This window comes from Haematobia irritans, chromosome 5, assembly GCF_050003625.1.
Source record: "Haematobia irritans isolate KBUSLIRL chromosome 5, ASM5000362v1, whole genome shotgun sequence".
Classification (NCBI taxonomy): domain Eukaryota; kingdom Metazoa; phylum Arthropoda; class Insecta; order Diptera; family Muscidae; genus Haematobia; species Haematobia irritans.
In genome coordinates this window covers 90,186,761-90,205,724 of record NC_134401.1, presented here as the reverse complement: position 1 = coordinate 90,205,724, position 18,964 = coordinate 90,186,761, and the positions used below count along the sequence as shown (strand labels likewise).

At 34.0% G+C, this 18,964-nt stretch overlaps 2 protein-coding genes and 1 pseudogene across 2 annotated transcripts; all 3 read left to right on the top strand.

Annotated features, from left to right (window-relative positions):
• Window positions 1–1,316: 1,316 nt before the first annotated feature.
• Window positions 1,317–2,594, top strand: LOC142240734 (ryncolin-1-like). Its single transcript, XM_075312445.1, has 3 exons — window positions 1,317–1,412; window positions 1,492–2,171; window positions 2,240–2,594. Exons 1-3 carry the CDS (start codon window positions 1,320–1,322, stop codon window positions 2,367–2,369), a joined length of 903 nt encoding a protein of 300 aa, XP_075168560.1. The 5' UTR covers window positions 1,317–1,319; the 3' UTR covers window positions 2,370–2,594.
• A 5,708-nt stretch (window positions 2,595–8,302) lies between these two features.
• On the top strand, window positions 8,303–9,229 carry LOC142237740 (ficolin-2 pseudogene; annotated as a pseudogene).
• A 6,890-nt stretch (window positions 9,230–16,119) lies between these two features.
• On the top strand, window positions 16,120–17,206 carry LOC142240733 (ficolin-2-like). Its single transcript, XM_075312444.1, has 3 exons — window positions 16,120–16,284; window positions 16,350–16,966; window positions 17,025–17,206. The coding sequence occupies exons 1-3, from the start codon at window positions 16,186–16,188 to the stop codon at window positions 17,146–17,148; spliced, it is 840 nt and encodes a 279-aa protein (XP_075168559.1). The 5' UTR covers window positions 16,120–16,185; the 3' UTR covers window positions 17,149–17,206.
• Window positions 17,207–18,964: the final 1,758 nt, after the last annotated feature.

Below are 18,964 nucleotides of genomic sequence, written 5' to 3'. Positions count from 1 at the left end.
CTCAGCCGACTGTCGATTGGACTCAGGAATGTAGTGATGGAGCCATGTTTCATCCATTGCCACATATCGACGGAAAAACTCGGGTGTATTACGAGTTAACAGCTGCAAACACCGCTCAGAATCATCAACACGTTGTTGTTTTTGGTCAAATGTGAGCTCGCGCGGCACCCATTTTGCACAGAGCTTCCGCATATCGAAATATTGATGAATGATATGACCAACACGTTCCTTTGATATCTTTAAGGCCTCTGCTATCTCGATCAACTTCATTTTACGGTCATTCAAAATCATTTTGTGGATTTTGTTGATGTTTTCGTCGGTAACCACCTCTTTCGGGCACCCACTGCGTTCACCGTCCTCCGTGCTCATTTCACCACGCTTGAATTTTGCATACCAATCAATTATTGTTGATATCCCTGGGGCAGAGTCCGGAAACTCATTATCAAGCCATGTTTTTGCTTCCACCGTATTTTTTCCCTTCAGAAAACAGTATTTTATCAAAACACGAAATTCCTTTTTTTCCATTTTTTCACAATAACAAAAGTTGCTTCACAAAAGACGCTCTATCTGACAAACTAATTGACTTACAGACGTCAAATTTTGAAATGAATCATTTGAAGGTTGGTACGATATAAAAATAATATGCATTTAATACTAACGACGCCATCTATGTGTCAGACCGGGGACTTATCAGCCAACCTGTTAAGTGTCTGGAAATGATGATAGTTTCAAGGAAGCTCTAGAAACGTCAACATGCTTACTCAATTGCATAAACTATGCCGAATAAGAATCTTGCAGAGTAGCTGATACGTATTGCAACCAACTTTAGTTTGCTATCATTTCTAAACCGCTCATCTGACAGCTGACAGGTTTATTCCATTGGCAATTCATTGTATCCCAACTTGTATTCAGAAATAAATTTAATTGTGATAGTTTGATTGCTTTAGTGAATTCCTTCTTCGAAGATATATCGAGCAGATAAATGAAAGAGGGCAAAACGCCTACCGCCAGTTGCTCGGATAAGAAATGAAGAAACATTCACCGGACACAAATAACAGTCGAATATAAGGGCATTGCCTCAACGAAGGACCATTTTACAGGCCTCGGAAAAATATATTTTTTGTATGCGTAAGAAACGTTGGGCCGAGTGGATCGAGTTAAAAAATTTCACTTTTCAAATTTGTTTTTAGGCTAAATACTTAGCGGTCCACCCTAATGTATTTCGTAGTCTGCTGGATGCTCTCTTAATTAACTGATAACGGATACATTTGCAATATGTCTTAAAATCATTGGAAAAATAAACATCAGTAGCAAAACAAATGTCATCCAGTTCCGAATCAAAAAGATTCAATTCGGCTTTAGTGCCTTTGCTAATTTTTATCAATTTGTTTTCAAATATCGCCACGGAAAAGGTTAGTTCGATTTGATTCGAAGTTTCAGTTTTATTATAAATACAAATTTTGAATCATCTAATCTCTTCTGAATAAATAGATATGTGGCGATTTAGAGATCAAGCTCGATCTGTTCTTAAGGTCTAATATGAATCTCAGTGAGAGCATATCCGATTTTGGCAAAACTTTGATGGACCTTAATAGGAAATTTGAGCAAGCTTTGTTGGATCAACAACTCGAATACAGAGAAAAAAATTTAATACTTCAAGAGAAAGAAATCAAATTGGAACAGCAAATCTTTCAGAACCATCAACAAGTTTTACAACTCCAAAAAGAATTGTACGAAAAATTGGAAAAACTCGAAGAATATGAAAAAAGTCAAGAAACTATTGTCCTAAGACGCAAAGATGGTTCTGTAGATTTTCTACGTACATGGAATGACTATAAGAAGGGATTTGGAGACAGTGCAGGGGAATTTTTCATTGGTCTGGATCGCTTACATCAACTTACCAATAGTGGCCGTTGTCAGCTGATTATTATCCTAGAAGATTGGGAGAATGAAAGGCGCTATGCCAAGTATGATAATTTCATTATAGGCAGTGAAAGTGAGCAATATAAACTCCATAGTTTGGGTCATTACACAGGCACCGCAGGAGATGATTTCTCCTATAATCTAGGTCAGAAATTCACAACCATAGATCGTGATAATGATCAACATGGAAGTGCCAACTGTGCTGTACTCTATAAAGGTGCATGGTGGCATAAGTCATGCTATAAATGGTAAGTTTTGTAAGTGGAAAAACCAAATAGATCGTTGGCCCCTAAATTATTTTTATTTTTATTTTTAGTAACCTTTTTGGTCCTTACAAGAAAGGGCAAGTGAATGTCTCTGAATTAGGTCACATAGTCCAATGGCATGCTTTTAAGGGCAACGTTACATCCCTAAAATTTGCTGAAATGAAGATTCGGGTGTCCTAAAGGAATGAAAATTATCGTAATCAAAATAAGTTGTATGAAAATGTCGATAGGATTTTCGAAGCTAACATTTTTTTATTATTGATACAACGAAAAATATTTATTAAGGCAATGGAAGCTTTATAAAGGTATACTATATTTATGAAATTCTTTTGTAGAGGTTAGTAACAAATTTTGTTATTACCATGCTCCGAAAAAAAAAACAATATATATTTCATGTCCTTAAAATACGAATGTCATTTTTGGGTAACATAGGTTAGGTTAGGTTAAAGTGGCAGCCCGATTTATTTTCATGCTCGCTTTGACTATTCAGTCCATTGTGATACCACATTAACTAAAAGTACCTATTACATATGGGCACTTCAAGTTTTAGCCGCTGAACTATCTCGATTATTTTCTTCTGTTGAACCAACCAGATTGTTCCAAAAACATTAGCAGACTGCTTAAGTTTACGTTTTCCAGGTCCGCCAGTAATCTAAAGCTACGCCTTACACAAAATGCATGACACTCACACAAGAGTTGTTTAATTGATTCCTTTTACTTCGCGCCAATAGTTTTTGCAAAATCGCCTAGCAGGCAGCGACCGCTTATAGCGGATATCAGGAGTGATATCTGACGTCTTGAGAATACTAGCATATCTAGTGTGCGGTTTAAGCTTAAATGGGGCCATATTAGTTTAGTGTCGTTGCAACCCTTGCAATTCTCCCATCGGAGAATTGCCATCATAATAACCTTCTCACGCAGTATAAGCATGCAGATAGCCAGAGGCATTCCAAGAGATTGTAGTTCCCCTGGCATATTTAGGATAGTGGCTAGCCTTGCTAATTCATCCGCTTCGCAGTTCCCCGGTATATTTATATGGCCAGGCATCCATATTAGATGAATATTGTACTGCTCAGCCATCTCGTTGAGAGATTTGCGGCAACTGATGGCCGTTGTCGAGTTAAGGTACACAGAGTCCAAGATTTTTTTATTGCAGGTTGACTGTCTGAGTATATATTAATGCCAACATTTATTGGAACATTAATTCTCAGCATATTTGCCACCTTTTTATTGCTAGCATTTCAGCCTGAAAAACACTACATTGATTGGGTAATCGTTTCACTATTTCAAGTTCCAGGTCTTTAGAATATACTCCGAAAACCACTTGGCCATCCAATTTGGAGCCATCAGTGCAGAAATCTATATAACGTTTATTCCCTGGGGTCAGTGTGCACCACGCCTCACTGTTGGGAATTATGTTAGAGTTTAAAACTTTTTGTCGAAAAGCGGTTTCGCCAGGGAGTAATCCACTACGTTTAGCACATCTGGCATTACTTTGAGGACCGAACTGCGATCGTGCGTTTTTTCCGACCACAGCGATAGCTCGCGCAACCGTACAGCCGTTGTTGCTGCTGATTCTTTGGCTAATATGTCTAAAGGTAATAGATGCAACATGACATAAAGGGAATCTGTTCCTGTCTTAGTGAATGCACCTGAGATACACAAGCTCGCCATTCGCTGAACTTTATCTAAACTTGTCTGCTTCTGAAGTGCCGGCCACCAGACGACGACACTATATAACATTCTAGGTCTAACCACTGCCGTGTACAACCAATGCACAGTTTTCGGTTTTAGTCCCCAATTATTTCCCATTGCCTTTTTGCACGAGTACAAAGCTATCGTGGCTTTTCTAGCCTTTTCTTCAATATTACTCTTAAGCTTAAAGTTCAGTTTCCTGTCCAAAATAACGCCAATGTATTTTGCACACTCACCAAAGGGAATTTAAGGAGTTGGGCTTAACAGTGGGAATTTTGCGTTCTTTGCAGGATTTAGCCTTAGACCGTTCTCTTTTGCCAATTTCTCCGCCATCCGAGGGGCTCTGTATAATCTCTGATTGTGGATGAGAATTTTACCATGACTGTTACAGCCACATCTGCGTATGCCACCACTTTTATCCTTTCTTTTTCTAGGGAAACCAGAAGGTTGTTTATAAAAACATTTTAAAGACGAGGTGATAGGACTCCTTCTTGGGGAGTGCCTCTGTTCACATACCTTTTGTATGTTTACTTGTCCTAGTGTGGCTGAAATACGCCTCTTCGTCAATCCATTTAATATAGAGCTCGCATGGGCGTTGCTGAATGCCCCTTCGATGTCTAGAAAATCCCCAATTTTGTTTTGATAGATAGTGTGCTTTCAATAAAGCTGACTAGTTCGTGCAATGCGGTCTCAGTAGATCTGCCCTTCGAGTAAGAATCTTGTCATTTAGAGATCAATCTTGAATTGATGCTAGTTCTAAGATAAATATCTATCATCATCTCGAGAGTTTTAAGAAGAAATGAGGATAAGCTGAAGAAATGAAGAAGAAATGAGGATAAGCTGAAAAGCCTCTCTCATCGCACTCGAGAGAGAGGCTTTTCCCAACTAATATAACCTTGGGTAGCATAGAAAACGCATTTCTCTGATACAAAGTTTTTTTTTTACTTGGTCAAAAGCTGATAAACTCTTCATTGAAGGCGTTTTGTCTTCAGAGTTAGGTGATTTGACTTTAAAATGACTATCTTGACACGAAAGAGAATTTTGTTGGACTAAGGTTATTTAAAAGGAAATAAAAAAGATTTGAGACAATCGTCAAAATACTTCTAATAGACGCACAGAAAAAAACATGTTTGGACATGGTTGCCACATCAATTTAATGCTTATCTGGAATATGTAATTGTCGCGAAAATCATGTATGTTGTCTTTGTAAAAATAATTTTCGAGCGGAGAAAAATATATGTTGGCAATAAGCATTTAAATGATTCTCAAATGCCGCAAACATGCTCTATTATCCAAATGATAGAATTTGAGACCATTACATACATGGTCGGGAAAATCAGGTACATGATTCAATTTTTTTTTTTTACTTTTTTGCAGGAAAAAAATATTTTTATAGGTTACGTATAGACATGTCTAGAACTATTACATGGCCATAAAGACGATGTACTTTGTTTTCGTGACCATTTATTTTTTTTTTAATTTTTTGCAGCGAAAAGAATCTTATAAAAAAATTGAGCAGGTACACACGATTTTCATTTTGCGCGTCAGTCGTGTGTTGATTATTTGTGGACGGAGAATACGGAATTACTGTGTTTTGTGTTAATTTATTTATTCAGAAGTGCCACGTAGTTTTATGTGAACACAAAAAGGGAAGTGTAATTGAAAAAATGTACCTGTTTTTTGTTCTGCATTTTAATATATGGTATAATTTTTTTTTTATTTGCAGTTACATGATGTCTGCGTTTGTACATTTGATGGGCACGACGTAAATATGGAATGATTACATGTTGTTGAAATTGAAACAAAATAGATTGTGTGTAAAAATATGTGATGTTTGCTTGCACGACATTATAAATACAATAAACAATGATTTAGTTTATAAATAAATGAAAACAAATAAATAAAGTTAATTTTGTGTTTTCTTTTCTCAAGTGGTGATAATGTTACATGGTCGCCGCAAAAAAGCTCCTATCATATTATTTTGCTCTTCGAATATGATTGTGTGGCTTGTGTGGTGGTAAAGTCCTCAAAGATAGGACTTTACCACAAAGCGGAATATCGTTTTACTAAAATTTCATTCCGGAGGAAATTTTTTTGGGCGCAAGTACACACAATTTAACTATTCAGTTTTACGTTCTAGAGTTAGTGGTGTTGTAAGGTATAATTTTGTGCTACTTTGTGAAAACATGTTGTAAATTGTTTTTTTTTTCATCTTCATATGACAAAGTAGATACAAATTCGTAAAACCGGTTAACCGAAACCGGTTACAGAAGAAGATGATAAGCACTAAAAACCTCATAGATGTGAGGAAAGATGTAATTAGTCTTAGGTTAGGTTAGGTTATACATATGATTTGATCCGTCCGAACTTTTAGCTGAATATACTTATTCTACAATCCTCGGAGCAGTGTTGACAGGTGATTTTTCTACCTTCCACCTAAATGTTAAAAACAAAATCCCCTAAATTGCTCTAGACCTTTTCCAGGTGGTGCCAGGTGATTTTTGAACATTCCCCCTAACGGCTAAAAATAAAATACCCTAAATTTGTCTACACTTTTTCCAAAAACCTCCAAAAATAAAAAATAAAAATAAAACACTGATTTCCCAAAATTTGTGAAAAAATCCTGTCCTGCTTTCATATATTTGAACATTGAGAATGTCGTAGTGAGCATGAGCGTAGAAAGGCCGCTGGATGAGGGCTGGGACCCCTCCAGAACATACGTCAATGGTAACGAAAGTAATGCTATTGCATACACCCTCAAAAAAATCGCTTCTCCAACATATGTTCCAAACATATTTTGCAGGAAACATATATATTATTGGATATTGCCGAAACATTATTTTTCATGTGAACATATTATATGTTTGGAAACATTTTGAGCCCAAAAATATTATATGCTTGGAAGAATTTTCTCCCCAAGAAGATTGTGCTCATTCCCTCACATAATTTTCCCTTCCACGAAAGCTTTAGTTCTCGGCACCTTTTTCTATAATACAAATAATGTTGAAGAATTTATTCAATTTTATAATTTTTTTTTAAATTTTACCTTTCGCCTGGACGGAGAATTGAACCGGGAACCATGCAATTTGTAAGCCAACACACTACCACTGGGCTACGTAGCTATTATAGTCACCAATAGACAATTATCGTTATAAGTTACATGTATATGCAAACATAACATGCAAACATAACATTATTTAACAGAAACATACATTTGTTGGCCACGTGGAGCAGTGGTTAGCATACGTTCCGATTTCTTTTAACGAACCAAGAAAACAATTTGCCCATAATGCCAAAATGATAAACAAAACACATGTCCACACATACAAAAATACATAAAATGGCGAAAACACATGCTGTTTTTTTTCAAATGTCTATTCTCTTGGTTCCGAACGTCTATCCCCTTTACTCCGAATACTCATTCTAATATTCAAATGAAATAATATTTAGACTTAAGCATATCAAATTTTTGGCTTTATCATAAAACAGTTTTCCGAAACAACATACAAGCGGTTTCACAGAAATTGCTCTCTTTTCATTCTCTCGCTATGTTATGTTGATATCTTTCGTCAACCCTCCTGGTTTCCATCTCTATTTCTTTCTCTATACTCTCTCTCTCTTTGTCGCTCTCTAAATAAAATATCACAACATATATATGTTTACTCGAAAATTTTAAATGTTTACATGTTTACATTCACACACATTATTTTTATAAAACATTCATGTCCCAAACATAATATATTCTAACATATTAACATATGTGTCCCAAACATTTAGTGTTAGTTTAGGAACATTACATGTTTGCACTTAAATATATTGTGTTTAAAAATTGTACCCGAAACACATTTTGTTTATATCGGAACATATGAAAAATATATTTTTTTAACAGTGTACTTGCATAAATTTAGAAGCTTGGGTTGACCTCCCGCATTTTGTTATTCTGCAAATTCATGCCAGAAATGTTCCGACTTTGTTTGAGGATAGTTTTACTTTATAAGGTATAAAATATGTTTTAACCCAAATGTGAAAAAAACCCTAAATTTGGGGAGAAAATCCCCAATCTGGTAACATTGGAAACTCGTGAAATTTTAAAAGTATAGTTCTTCTGTGACACTCTTACATTAGGCGGTGAGGCTAAATATATATTAGATAACCCTCATATTTTTTGTTAGCAAATTTTAAATTTATTTATTCTTACGCAAAATTTATTTGAGAGCAAATGAAACATAAACGAGTTTTTAGGATGTAGTTATAATGTCATGTGATAGAAAAGATATCACATTTGTTTCTTATCAATCTTTCAGTTGTAGTCCATCTATGGGGATGATAAGACGGCCATGAATTACGAACATAAAAACTAACTCGTTTCTGAAAATATCAAATATTCTTAAATGAGAATGAAATCAAGTCGTATCAAAATGGGTATCGATGGACCAAAAATAATTTTTCTGATTTTAATAAGTTGCTTTACTTCCAAGGTATTGTAGTAACTGTTACTATTTCTTCTATTCTTCCTTCACATATATTCTATCTTTACAGTACTCCGTAGCAGCAGGTAATACAAAAGATGTTATCACCATTAGCCAATGGTATGGCCAAGTCACAGATTTCGTACAGGCCAATCAAAATGTGACTCAAAATGTATTGGAATTGCAAGGCAATTATAAGGATTTGGACAAACGTTTCATGGCAATGGAAGAAAAGTTGGACAAGTGCTTGAAGATGACAAATGAGTTGGTGTTAACGAATAAACCAGACTCCAATATAGTTATCCAAAGACGAATGGATGGATCCATAGATTTCTATAGAACGTGGGATGAATACAAAATTGGATTTGGCATTAGTTCGGGAGAATTCTTCATTGGATTAGAGAAATTACATCAAATTACTACCTCAAGGCCTCATGAGTTACTTGTTATCCTGGAGGATTGGGAAGGAGATAGACGCATGGCACTATACGATTTCTTTACGGTGGGCAGTGAAGCACAGAAATATCCTTTATTGAGTTTGGGCAATTACAGTGGCAATGCTGGAGATGCATTATCTTATCACTTGGGTCAAAAGTTCAGCACAAAAGATCAGGACAATGAGGAAAACACGACACATTGTGCTGTAGTTTATACAGGAGCATGGTGGCACAAAAAATGTCATCAAAGGTAATGGAATTCATGAAAGGTACAATGATGATTTCTTTTTGATTTGGTCTTCTTTTTGTTTTTAGTAATCTTAACGCTCGTTATGTGAATGCTTCGACAACTGAATTTGGTACTGGTATTAACTGGTATCAGTTCAGAGGTCATAATTATTCTTTGAAATCTGTGGAAATGATTTTGAGACCTCGGTAATTTGTATGCATTTGCATCCCCTTTGAGATCCAAATATTTTATCTCTAATTTGACGATATCGGCCAGAGGAGTAACAGAAGTCTTCAAGTGAAAAAAAAACCGACGGTAATAAGTATTTTTGGAGAAGGTGTTCAATAACAATAACATACATACTATAAACCACAAGTTGAGATTGTGACCTAAGAAAGCTTACCAACTTCCAAAAATTTTGTATTGATTCCTACACTGAAAGAAGTGTTTTTTCTTCTGAGGAACGAAATTTTAGACTAACGAAGATTTCTTTTGACGCTAAACAATTTTCTTTAAAAGCAAATAAAAGAGATTAGAGACCATTGTTACAAGGTTGGTCATGAATTCGGGTTTATTTGCTCTCAATCAAAATATCTTATGTCAAAGGGAAATTTCGTTTGTCTAAAATTTCCTTCCTTAGGAAAGTATGTTTTCTTTGGGTGTAGCCAAAGAAGCGAGGACATAGATTAACGACACATATATAATGCAATTCACTTTTAAATTTAAGTTTTCCATATTTGATAATGTGGCACAAATCTTTATTTATTTGGGTTTCTGCCGGTTTTTGTCGTGCAATATCAAAGTCCTTCATAAACGTATTAATCACAACTTAAAATTCCATTCATTCATTTTCATTTTATAAGTAAAACGCTTCTTTAAAATAAAGTTTCTGAATATGTCTCCTATTTTTTTAAAACCTTTTAGCTTTGTAATCAAGACAAAAAAGGTAAACAATGGTAAACAAAATTTTCTTTCATGTAAAAGTACCCATTTAAATGTCGATGTTTCTAACTCTATGGACAAAATGCCGTGAATAAAAAGTTAATCAACTTATGGTCAAGTAAAAAATCTTTGAACTTTTGGTCAAGTACATCAGAGAAATACATCTTCTACACAGTTTGTCATGGTTTTATTACCAAATTTTCCGAAATAAAATTGAGCCAATGTTCCTCTAGGAGGGACGCAAATTTCTTAAAATTTAATGAAATAAAATTTTGAAGCAAAGATTGTAAACTTTCTTTTAATTAAAATTTCATTATTTTAAAGAAATTTTGGCTTAATAATGTATTAAATGCGTCCCGTATTTCGGCAACTTTCATCTGGCAACCCTACACACAAAAAATTATCACCAAATTTTTTTCAATTAAATACTTAATTGAATTTGGAAACGGATTCAATTAATATGTTAATTGATCCAATTAATTATTTGATCAAATCCGAATAAAAACCAATTAAAACAAGTATATACGGCCGTAAGTTCGGCCAGGCCGAAGCTTATGTACCCTCCATCATGGATTGCGTAGAAACATCTTCTAAACACTGCATTCCACAATCGAATTACTTAAGTTGCACACAAAAAATTTTTTTTTCTGATTCAATCACGAAATTAATTGATCCAATTAATTTTTTAATTGAAATGTCTTCAATCACAGAAATGATAGTATCAATTAAAAAATTAATTGACAGTCAATTAAAAAATTAATTGATCCAATTAAAAATTTAATTGATACTATTAATTTGTGTGATTGATTTTTATTTCAATTAAAAAAATTGTAGATTCAATTAAATTTTTAATTGAATATGTTTTAAAATTCAATTAAAATTTTAATTGGAAAAATTTTCCTGAAATTTTTGTCTGTGTGCGGCAACGCTTGCCGATGGCAAGGTATCTTAACACCACCATCTTCTAAATTGTATGTAAGTCCATACGTGGTATATATTAAATCAAACAAGTATATACGGCCGAAAGTTCGGCCAGGCCGAAGCTTATGTACCCTCCATCATGGATTGCGTAGAAACTTCTTCTAAACACTGCCATCCACAATCGAATTACTTAAGTTGCGGTAACGCTTGCCGATGGCAAGGTATCTTAAAACCTCCTAACACCATCTTCTAAATTGTATGTCCATACGTGGTATATATTAAATCAAAAAAGATCGATCCAATACGTATATAATTCAGTTTGACAAAGTAGACATAAAATTTTGACAAAATTTTCTACAGAATGAAAATATTAAAAAATTTTCTATGGAATTAAAATTTTCACAAAATTTTCTATAGAAATAAAAATTTTGACAAAATTTTCTATAGAAAGAAAATTTTGACAAAAATTTCTGCAGAAATAAAATTGTAACAAAATTTTCTATAGAAATAAACTTTTGACAAAACTTTCTATAGAAATAAAATCTTGGTAGATTATTTTTGGTTCGGGTGGCAACTGTGATTATGAACCGAATAAAATTTTAACAAAATTTTCTATTGAAATAAAATTTTGACAAAATTTTCTATAGAAATAAAATTTTGACAATGATGAAAATTTTATTATGAACCGAATAAAATTTTAACAAAATTTTCTCTAGAAATAAAATTTTGACAGCATTTTCTATAGAAATAAAATTTTGGTAGATTATTTTTGGCTCTAGTGGCAACCATGATTATGAACCGATATGGACCAATTTTGGTATGGTTGTTAGCGACCATATACTAACACCACGTTCCTACTTTGAACCGGATCGGATGAATTTTGCTCCTCCAAGAGGCTCCGGAGGTCAAATCTGGAGAACGTTTTATATGGGGGCTATATATAATTATGGACCGATATGGACCATGTTCCAAATTACAACCGGATTGGATGAAATTTGCTTCTCTTGGATACTTCGCAAGCCAAATCTGGGGATCGGTTTATATGGGGGCTATATATAATTATGAACCGATGTGGACCAATTTTTGCACGGTTGTTAGAGACCATATACCAACACCATATACCAAATTTCAGCCGGATCGGATGAAATATGCTTCTTTTAGAGGCTCCACAAGCCAAATATGAGGGTCCCTTTATATGGGGGCTATACGTAAAAGTGGACCGATATTGCCCATTTTCAATACCATCCGACCTACATCGATAACAACTACTTGTGCCAAGTTTCAAGTCGATAGCTTGTTTCGTTCGGAAGTTAGCGTGATTTCAACAGCCGGATGGACGGACGGACGGACGGACGGACATGCTTAGATCGACTCAGAATTTCACCACGACCCAGAATATATATATACTTTATGGGGTCTTAGAGCAATATTTCGATGTGTTACAAACGGAATGACAAAGTTAATATACCCCCATCCTATGATGGAGGGTATAAAAAGATCGATCCAATACGTATATAATTCAGTTTGACAAAGTAGACATAAAATTTTGACAAAATTTTCTATAGAAATAAAATTTTCACAAAATTTTCTGTAGAAATAAAAATTTTCACAAAATTTTCTATAGAAAGAAAATTTTGACAAGAATTTCTACAGCAATAAAATTTTAACAAAATTTTCTATAGAAATAAACTTTTGACAAAATTTTCTATAGAAATAAAATCTTGGTAGATTATTTTTTGGCTCGAGTGGCAACCTGATTATGAACCGAATAAAATTTGAGCAAAATTTTCTATAGAAATAAAATTTTAGCAATGATGAAAATTTTATTATGAACGGAATAAAATTTTAACAAAATTTTCTCTAGAAATAGAATTTTGACAAAATTTTCTATAGAAATAAAATTTTGGTAGATTATTTTTGGCTCTAGTGGCAACCATGATTATAAACCGATATGGACCAATTTTTGTGTGATTGGACCAATTTTGGTATGGTCCTTAGCGACCATATACTAACACTACGTTCCTAATTTGAACCGGATCGGATGAATTTTGCTCCTCCAAGAGGCTCCGGAGGTCAAATCTGGAGAACGTTTTATATGGGGCCTATATATAATTATGGACCGTTATGGACCAATTCTGGCACGGTTGTTAAAGATCATATACTAACACCATGTTCCAAATTACAACCGGATTGGATGAAATTTGCTTCTCTTGGAGACTTCGCAAGCCAAATCTGGGGATCGGTTTATATGGCGGCTATATATAATTATGGACTGATGTGGACCAATTTTTGCATGGTTGTTAGAGACCATATACCAACACCATGTACCAAATTTCAGCCGGATCGGATGAAATTTGCTTCTCTTTTAGGCTCCGCAAGCCAAATCTGGGGATCGGTTTATATGGGGGCTATATATAATTATGGACCGATGTGGACCAATTTTTGCATGGTTGTTAGAGACCATATACCAACACCATGTACCAAATTTCAGCCGGATCGGATGAAATATGCTTCTGTTAGAGGCTCCACAAGCCAAATCTGAGGGAACCTTTATATGGGGCCTATACGTAAAAGTGGACCGATATGACCCATTTTCAATACCGACCTACATCGATAACAACTACTTGTGCCAAGTTTCAAGTCGATAGCTTGTTTCGTTCGGAAGTTAGCGTTATTTCAACAGACGGACGGACGGACATGCTTAGATCGACTCAGAATTTCACCACGACCCAGAATATATATACTTTATGGGGTCTTAGAGCAATTTTTCGATGTGTTACAAACGGAATGACAAAGTTAATATACCCCCATCCTATGATGGAGGGTATAAAAATGATTGATATTTGTTACGTTTCCAATTAAAATATTAATTGATTCAATCAATTCGGAAATAATTTTCAATTACAAACGTGATTGAACATTTTCCTTTGTGATTGAAATTGAATAATTTTGAGCAATGGAAAGATCGAAAAGAGAACAAGTGAATGGATATTTATTCAACAATGTATGATGGCAGTGTTGTTTTCCCCCCAAATTTAGGGGTTTTTTCACGTTTAGGGGGATTTTTAGGGTTAACATTTATTTGGGGGTAAAAAATATTGTAGACCTTATAAAGTGGAGCAATTCTCAACCAAATGTTGAAAAATTCTGTCATGAATTTGGAGAAACAAGATGCATGAAGTCAACCGAAGTTCCTAAATATAAGCAAGTATGCATTACCATTATTTTAATTATCCTTTTCAATTACTTCTGTTGAAAGAGCATTTTTAATATTTGACACCGTTAAAAGCAAATTAAGAAATCGTATTTTAACTTAGCAGCCGAAAGAATTTTAAGAGATAAAATTTCATTTAATTATACTGCAACGGCAGACGATTGTAAATTTTAGACTCTTTGTGGCGAAAAATGTCTTTATTTACTAATTTTTTGTTTATTTTTTCTAATTTATAAACCTATTTTAAAATTAATTTGATTTAAAAGATTTATACATTAAATTATTCTTTTATTTTTTGTTTGATAAACATATTGATACATATTAATATATTCTTTTATTAAAATTAATTTTTAAAGTGTATCACTACAGGAGTTTTTCACAAAATTTGGGAACCCATTTTGTACTTTGTACATTCTTAAATTTTTGGGGGTTTATGAAAAAAGTCCAGACCAATTTAGGGGTTTTTTTATCAAGATTTGGGGGGAAGATTCAAAAATCACCTGGCAACACTGTTAGTAACGGACTAAAATAATATAGTTTTATTCATTTCTTTTAGTGACCAATTTTAACATATTTCGTGAAATTGACCAATCAATCACATCAACTCCACATTTTATCAAATATATAAGAATATGTTTGCAATCAAAAGGTGGTTACCGTATTGATCTTTTAAAATTATAATTGTTTCGTTCATAGTTTTCTTAAAACCAAGAGCGGTATGGGTTTGTTGGAAGATTCACCTTGAAAATTCACCTCGAAGTAGCGTTGGCATTAAATTGCATTTTTGTTTTACCTGCCTTTTTCAGTTTGAACCCAAGTAGAGGGCAGCATATCTGTTACTAAAATTAAATTACCAAGCTTTTTACACCTTTTGCTGCTAAAAGACTACAACTGCAAAAGAAGATTATAAATATGCAACCTGGAACGTGATGTTCTATGTAGGTAATGTTTAACAAAATTAACTTTTAATTGAACAAAATTAAATTCGAATTATTCTGTTAAATAGAAAAAAACTAATTTAGCTTACAGGCTGCTGATTTATTAGAAATCTAGGCGCATCTACATATTATAAGGAACATACTGGCATGGTTATTATTATAAGGAAGATAATGATTTATATAATTTATTTTTTCACCCTATAGTTGTTATTGATAATAATTGTATGTGTAAGTTATGTTAGAACAAAACACAAATGACAAGAACCAAGTTTATTTGTCTATTGCATAATTTAAAAAATAATAAAATATTAAATATATGTTTTATAAGAAACACATATTTTCTTTTATTTCAAATAAAACTAAATACGATTTTGGGGGCGCAATATATAAATTTTTTGATTGAAATTTATAGTAAGTTCCAATTAATTATTTAATTGAATGAATCAAATAGTTGATTGGTTTTTGTCCCAAAATTAATTAAAATTTTAATTGATTCAATTAAAACTGTGATTGAATTTTATGTTAAAAATCAATCACGTTTTTAATTGATTCAATCACACAATTAATCGATTCCGTGACAAAAGTCAATTAAACTTTTAATTGAAAATCGTGTTGGTTTTCAATCAAAATGGGTGATTGATACTATCATTTTCGTGATTGAAGACATTTCAATTAAAAAATTGATTGAATCCGCGATTTTCGTGATTGAAATCAAAAAATATTTTTTGTGTGTATAATTTAGGGAATTTTAGCTTTACTTCAAGAACACACGTCTTTACCGGAGTGCCGCAAATTTCGAAGATTCTGTCATGTAATCCGTTACGACGATGTCTTCTCAAAGGAAATTATTTTATTTGATTCATGGTGGTGGGTATTAAAGATTCGACCCGGCCGAATTTACGGTCTTATATATGCATGTTTAGTTTACTAAAGATTGGCTCTAGCAGTGCCTTACATTTCCCATCTATGGTGAATGGCAATCCATATTCTCGTTCCTACATATTTTCTTATCAATCCCACCATTCAATTTGTCAAATGGGGGATTTTTTCATCATTCAACTGAGAGGCTTATTGGGAGATAAGACGATCAATGATCTGCCAATTATGAATATAATAAGCAAATTGATTTTGAAAATATCACATACTGTGAGATGAGGGTGAAATCAAGTCATACAAAGATGCATTTTGAGGGAACAAAAATCCTTCATTTGATGTTAATATTGTACTCCGTGGGTTTTTGCACTTCAACGGTATTGTATTCATCGATGATCCACTGTAAATATTTTCTCTTACAAATCCATTCTATTTATCGCAGAATTCGGATGCTGTATGTAATCCCCATGATGAGGAAACAATTGGCCAATGGTTTGGTCAAGTTACACAGTTCGTACAAGCCAATCAACACGTCAATCGAAATGTATTGGAAATACTAGACAATTATAAAGATTTGGACAAACGTTTCATGGCAATGGAAGAAAAGTTGGACAAGTGTTTGAAGACGACCAATGAGTTGGTGTTAACGAATAAACCAGACTCCAATATAGTTATCCAAAGACGAATGGATGGATCCATAGATTTCTATAGAACATGGGATGAATATAAAATTGGATTTGGGAATAGTTCGGGCGAATTCTTCATTGGCTTAGAGAAATTACATCAAATCACCACCTCAAGGCCTCATGAGTTACTTATTGTCATGGAAGATTGGGAAGGAGATAGACGCTTGGCTCTCTACGATTTCTTTACGGTGGGTAGTGAAGCTCAGAAGTACCCTCTATTGAGTTTGGGTACATATAGTGGTAGTGCTGGGGATGCATTATCCTATCACTTGGGCCAAAAGTTCTCCACAAAGGATCAAGATAATGATGTTCACACAACAAATTGTGCTGTTGATTATACAGGAGCATGGTGGCATAAAAACTGTCATCACAGGTAATGGAATTTATGGAGTACACAGTGAAATTATTTAATTCTGTTCTTGTTTTTTCAGTAATCTTAACGGTCGTTATCTGAAAGGCACAACAGTTGAATATGCTCAGGGTATTAATTGGTATCAATTCAAAGGTCATCATTATTCTATGAAATTTGTGGAAATGATTTTAAGACCCCGTTAAGTTTTAAAAATATTATGTACGTACAAACAAATAATACAATATATCACACTCAAAGGAATATTTTCATCACCTGTTTATACCCTTCACCACTACTGTGGTACAGGGATAATAAGTTTGTGCATTTGTATGTAACACCAAGAAGGAAAGTCTGAGACCCATCGTTTAGTATACCGATCGTCTTAGAATTAAATTCTGAGTCGATTTAGCGATGTCCGTCTGTCTGTTGATGTATTTTTGTGTGCAAAGTACAGCTCGCAGTTTTAGTCCGATTGTCCTAAAATTTGGTATAGGGTCCTGTTCGGTTCAGATTTAGATATAGCTGCCATATATATTTTTCACCGATCTGGTCATAATTGGCGTGTATATCAACCGATCTTCCTCAAATTCCATACAGTCTCGAAAAACTTGCAAAATATCAGCCAAATCGGTTCAGATTTAGATATAGCTCCCATATATAGCTTTCGCCCGATTTACACTCATTTGCCCACAGAGGCCAATTTTTTGCTCCGATTTAGTTGAAATTTTGCACAGGGAGTAGAATTAGCATTGTAGCTATGCGTGTCAAATTTGGTTGAAATCGGTTCAGATTTAGATATAGCTCCCACATATAGCTTTCGCCCGATTTACACTCAAATGACCACAGAGGCCAATTTTTTGCTCCGATTTAGTTGAAATTGTCCACAGGGAGTATAATTAGCATTGTAGCTATGCGTGCCAAATTTGGTTGAAATCGGTTCAGATTTAGATATAGCTCCTATATATAGCTTTCGCCCGATTTACACGCATATGACCATAGAGGCCAATTTTTAACTCCGATTTAGTTGAAATTTTGCACAGGGAGTAGAATTAGCATTGTATCTATGCGTGCCAAATTTGGTTGAAATCGGTTCAGATTTAGATATATCTCCCATATATGAAATTTTGCACAGGGAGTAGAATTAGCATTGTATCTATGCGTGCCAAATTTGGTTGAAATCGGTTTAGATTTAGATATATCTCCCATATATAGCTTTCGCCCGATTTACACTGTTATGACCACAGAGGCCAATTTTTAACTCCGATTTAGTTGAAATTTTGCACAGGGAGTAGAATTATCATTGTAGCTATGCGTGCCAAATTTGGTTGACATCGGTTCAGATTTAGATTTAGCTCCCATATATATGTTTTTCTGATTTCGACCAACATTTTCCTTGTAAAATCGCCACTGCTTAGTCGAAAAGTTGTAAAAATGACTCTAATTTTCCTAAACTTCTAATACATATATATCGAGCGATAAATCGTAAATAAACTTTTGCGAAGTTTCCATAAAATTGCTTCAGATTTAAATGTTTCCCATATTTTTTTACTAAAATTGTGTTCCGCCCTAGTGCATTAGCCAACTTAAATTTTGAGTCTATAGGTTTTGTAAAAGTCTATCAAATTCTGTCCAGATCGAGTGATATTTAAATGTATGTATTTGGGACAAACCTTTATATATAGCCCCCAACATATAATATAGTCGGCCCCGCCCGACTTTAGACTTTCCTTACTTGGTTTACTATGTTAACATTGTGTTTCATCCCAGGGCGTTAGCCGATTTACATTGTAATTCTAGAGTTTTTGTAAAAGTACAAAAAATTGTCTCCATTAAGTATTTGTATCTGGAAATGCAAACCTTTATATAGCTCCCAGCAAATTTGAAGTAGTTGAGAGTCTACATAGTGGTGAAGGGTATAATATAGTCGGCCCCGCCCGACTTTAGACTTTCCTTACTTGTTTTTTGTTAAGTTTGTTGCCAATAGTGTAAATCAATCTTCACTTATCGAAGCTAGTGCTA

Bases quoted from the DNA above. Each gene is read 5' to 3' on its own strand.
- LOC142240734 (XM_075312445.1), top strand. From the start codon at position 1,320: ATGTCATCCAGTTCCGAATCAAAAAGATTCAATTCGGCTTTAGTGCCT. The intron at 1,413-1,491 runs GTTAGTTCGATT...CTGAATAAATAG, and splicing joins CAAATATCGCCACGGAAAAG to ATATGTGGCGATTTAGAGAT. The intron at 2,172-2,239 runs GTAAGTTTTGTA...TTTTATTTTTAG, and splicing joins CATAAGTCATGCTATAAATG to TAACCTTTTTGGTCCTTACA.
- LOC142240733 (XM_075312444.1), top strand. From the start codon at position 16,186: ATGAGGGTGAAATCAAGTCATACAAAGATGCATTTTGAGGGAACAAAA. The intron at 16,285-16,349 runs GTATTGTATTCA...TATTTATCGCAG, and splicing joins TGGGTTTTTGCACTTCAACG to AATTCGGATGCTGTATGTAA. The intron at 16,967-17,024 runs GTAATGGAATTT...TTGTTTTTTCAG, and splicing joins CATAAAAACTGTCATCACAG to TAATCTTAACGGTCGTTATC.